We start from the raw sequence: 4,398 nt of genomic DNA, 5'->3' as shown, positions 1-4,398 counted from the left end.
ATGTAGTGAGGTGGAGAGATTTAAGCAAGGAATTGTCGAGATTGGGAATCAGGCAGCTGAAGGCATTGTCAGCTAATGGGGGCTTAGAGAGGAATTTGGAATTAGAGGATCTGGGACCAGTGTAGGTAAGGGCTTGGTGAGGTTACAGAAATAGGTTGTGTTGCCTTATCTGCAGGTGGTCACTATGTAATGAATTACTGTAGAGCTGGAATAGGCTAAATATATAGGGAGTGGTGTATATGCTGGAGAGGAATATATCAATATGGAGAATCGTGAGGGCGAGAGCAGATAACAGAGAAATGAAGATTTGAAGACTGCATGTGTTTCCCATAGGGGCTGGGAACGCCCTGGGCATTGGGGGGGGGGGGGTGGTTCTGGGAACTTGAAGCAACAACACAGACAGATGAAGGTTTATGTTATTTTACGGGATCAGTGAAAATCTCATTCCACACCAATACTCTCAGGATAGGTAAAGCACGGGGATAAATCCCAGGACAGGTAAAGCATGGAGACAGATAGAGAGTAAAGCTCCCTGTACACTGTCCACATCAAACATTTCCAGGATAGTTACATCACGGGGTGAGATAGAGAATAAATCTCCCTCTACACTTTCCCAATAAAACAATTCAAGGATAGTTACAGCCGGGGGTTAGATACAGTGTAAATTTCCCTCTACACTGTCCTATCAAACCATCCCAGGAGAGGTACAGCACGGGGTTAGACACAGAGAAAAGCTCCTTTTACCCTGTCCCATCAAACATTCCCAATGCAGGTACAGCACGGGGCTAGATACAGCAACAGACTCCCTATGTGCTGTTCCCATGGTACACTCACAGGGCAAGTACAGCAAGGGGTTAGATACAGAGTAAAGCTCCCTCTACACAGCTCCCATCAAACGCTCCCAGGAAAAAGTACAGCACGGGATTCTAAACAGGATAAATGCCACCCTACCATGCCCCCATCAAACATTTCCAGGACACGTACAGCACGGGGTTAAAGATAGAGTAAACTGCCTCCACACTGTCCCCATCGAACAATGCTAGGGCAGGTACAGCACCGTGTTAGACACAGAGTAAAACTACGTCTATACCATCCCCATCCAACACTCACAGGTGAGTGACAGCATGGATTGAGATACAGAGTAAAGCTCCCTCTGCACTGTCCCCATCAAACACTCCCAGGACAGGTACAGCACGGGGTTAGATACAGAGTAAAGCTCCCTCCACAGCTTCCCCATCAAACACACCCAGGACAGAAACAGCACGGGGTGAGATACAGAGTAAAGCTCCCACTACACTGTCCCCCATCACACACTCCCAGGACAGGTACAGCACGGGGTTAGATACAGAGTAAAGCTCCCTCTACACTGTCCCCATCAAACACTCCCAGGACAGGTACAGCACGGGGTTAGATACAGATTAAAGCTCCCTCTACACTGTCCCCATCAAACACTCCCAGGACAGGTACAGCACGGGGTTAGATACAGAGTAAATGACCCTCTACAATGTCCCCATTCAACACACCCAGGACAGAAACAGCACGGGGTTAGATACAGAGTAAATCTCCCTCCACACTCTCCCCATCAAACACTCCCAGGACAGGTACAGCACCGGGATAGACACAGAGTTGGGTCTCATGATCACACTCAAAATCTCCACGGTCAAACAGTTAATGGATCAATCATTCCAAAAGTTCTCACATCTTCACTTGAACATATCAAAAAGTGTTGGAATTTGGGGGCTGGGTTTATGGCTGTAAAGCCCAGGTTTTGGTTTTGCTCCGTTGGAGTTGATGGCGGAATGATATCCTGCTCTTTGGGAACGAGTTCCTTTCTCAGCGTTATTCTAAATTGTTCCTTCAGGACCTCGGGGATTCTCTCCTCCTCTATCTCTATAGTGACACTATTTTCCCTGTCGCCCGACAGTGTAAACTGGGTTGTGGTCAGCCTTCTGCCCGTGAGGGTGATCAGGATGCCGGGGAGATGCAAGCAACAACGGGACTATTAGAAGGAGCGAGACTGCGGAGATATCTGCTGCTATAGGCACATGACCTCCAGCCTCTTACTGTCCAGGGTGAACTTGCTCTTGGTGGCACACGTCTACACTTAGTCTCCATCAATGATGCTTCTCTGGACGTACCAGTTGCCCTGGTCCTCTCACAGGGTGTAAGTTCCGGTTTCCTGCCGCTGCTCCCTTTCCGCCTCCAGAATCAGCGGGCTGCGAAAACACTTCCCGAAGGCCACGTCGCACAACCACCTCCTGCCCTCCAGCTCCACCAGCAATGCCAGGTGCTCCCGGGGAGGCCCATAGCGCTGCGTTTCCAGCGAATGGACCTGTGCAGCGGGCAGGCTGACCCCGGTGCAACCCAGCTCTCCCAACCGCCAGGAGAACAATCCATTCAGCTTGTAGCAGAAGCCCGCATGGCGCTGATCCACCACCTTCCGGTACAGAAAGGGCAGCTCCAGGAAGATGTCCTCGCCACAGTGGTTGGCCAGGCTGCCAAAAGGCACCGAGAGGACATGGCAGCGGTGGATCTGCATCATGTTCACCAGTGACGGCCGTCTGGAGCCCTGGAAGCCAATCCTCGCCAGGTATCTGTCGGCATCCATCCCTGGCTTTTGCTGCTTGGATTGGAATCAAGAAGAGTATCGAGTATTGAGAGCACAGTAACAGACCATTCTATCCCTCTTCTCTATGCTGCTGCTTGTGTCCCCCACCAGCTCTGCTTCCCCTCTCCATTGAACATCAATAACATCGCCAATTTCTTTCTCCCCGAAATACAGCTCTACATACCTCTAAATACAGCTCTTTCACCTCAACTCGCTTGAGATTAGTCATCCCTCCCGCTGCCTGTGCGAGTGAGTTCCACATTTTCCCAACACTCTGGTTAAAGAAGATTCTGCTAAATTTGCCAATGGGCTTCACGAGTGACTGTCTCATATTCACACAGATTTACGGTACACTCATAGACTTGTCACACTTTCTGTTCTTTCTCACCCACTATCCTTTTCTCCCTTTGTCGCTCCCTTTCATTTTCCTTCTCACTGTTCCTCTCCTCCCTTTGTTACAGCCTCTAATTTTCCTTCTTAGTGTCCTTCTTTCTCTGTCTCTCTGTCACACCCTCTCTTTTTTCCTTCTCACTGCTCCTCTCTCTCATTGTCACCTTATCCAATTTTCCTTCTCACTATCCCTGTCTCATTCTTACACTCTTCCATTTTCCACCTCACTGACTTTCTCGCTTATTCTCCTCTCACTAAACCTTTCTATTTCTGTCCTTCACTCTGTACCTCTCACTGTAGCTTACATTATAACTATTTTGTCCTCTCTGCCATTCAATCTCTCTCTCATTCTATTGCTCGCTGTCTGCGTCTCACGGCCTCCCTCTCCGTCTCTCTCCCACGTTGGTTCGATCTCTCGCTCGCTATATTGCTCTCGCTGTCACTCTCTGTCAGTCCTCTCTCTCTCTCTCTCTCTCCTTGCTTGTCCTCTCTCACTCACTCTCACGTTATCTCTCGGCCCCTCTATCGTATATTTCATTTTCTATTCCTGTCTATCCCCATCGCTCTCCCTCACTGTCCATCTCCCGCCCTGAAAATCTCCCTCCTTCCAACGCTCTCTGTTTCGCTCTCTCTCACCTTCTCTCACTCTCTCACCACTCTCTCAGTTCCCTCTCTGACACTGTCCAGCTGTCCCTCTCTCTGACATGTCCTATCTCTCGCTCGTCCTCTACCCCACTATTTCCGCTCACCTCTCTTACCCTGCCTCTCATTTATTTCTCCATTCTCTTTCCTTGTGAACGAGTGAAAGAATATTTTGTCAAAGTGGATACTGTTGTAATTGCTTCTGACACCAGGGTCCAGAATCTCGATAAAGGTAACGATGAAGTTTTGAGACATAAATTGTGTATGAAAGACTGGTAAATTCTATTGAAAGGAAGGGCAATGGAGATGCCATGGCAGGTATTCCAGCAATGAATAGGTGAACTCCAGAAGTTGGTCATTCCTGTTGGTTGCCAGAGTTGTAAGGCAACATCAGCCCACGGAAAATTAGGGATAGTATTAGATTAAAAAACACACACAGACTGGCAAGAAAATAATGAAGACCAGAGGATTTGGAACAATTGAAAATTCAGCAAATCAGGACCAAGTGAATCGTTATGAAGGGGAAATTAGAGTATGAAATTATGTTGTAAGGGAACATAAAAAGAACTGACCATAAACTTTTCTGTAGGTTCTATCTCTCTCTCTCTCTCACACACACACACACATACAAACTCACACACACTCACACACACTGAAAGGCACACACACACACATTCACGCACACACACACACACACAGACACTGCCCGAGAGATTCAAACAGCGAATGACATAGAGAGACAGAAATAATCCTTTCTG

At 48.2% G+C, this 4,398-nt stretch overlaps 1 protein-coding gene across 1 annotated transcript; it reads right to left on the bottom strand.

Annotated features, from left to right (window-relative positions):
- Window positions 1-1,645: 1,645 nt before the first annotated feature.
- LOC144482152 (arylamine N-acetyltransferase, pineal gland isozyme NAT-3-like) lies at window positions 1,646-2,608 on the bottom strand. Its single transcript, XM_078201373.1, has 2 exons — window positions 2,160-2,608; window positions 1,646-1,949 (listed from the first exon to the last, which is right to left on the bottom strand). The coding sequence occupies exons 1-2, from the start codon at window positions 2,606-2,608 to the stop codon at window positions 1,661-1,663; spliced, it is 738 nt and encodes a 245-aa protein (XP_078057499.1). The 3' UTR covers window positions 1,646-1,660.
- Between the last annotated feature and the right edge of the window lie 1,790 nt (window positions 2,609-4,398).

Source organism: Mustelus asterias, assembly GCF_964213995.1.
Source record: "Mustelus asterias chromosome 26 unlocalized genomic scaffold, sMusAst1.hap1.1 SUPER_26_unloc_39, whole genome shotgun sequence".
NCBI lineage: Eukaryota > Metazoa > Chordata > Chondrichthyes > Carcharhiniformes > Triakidae > Mustelus > Mustelus asterias.
The sequence above is the reverse complement of the archived record's forward strand: the minus strand, read 5'-3'. Positions and strand labels throughout refer to the sequence as shown.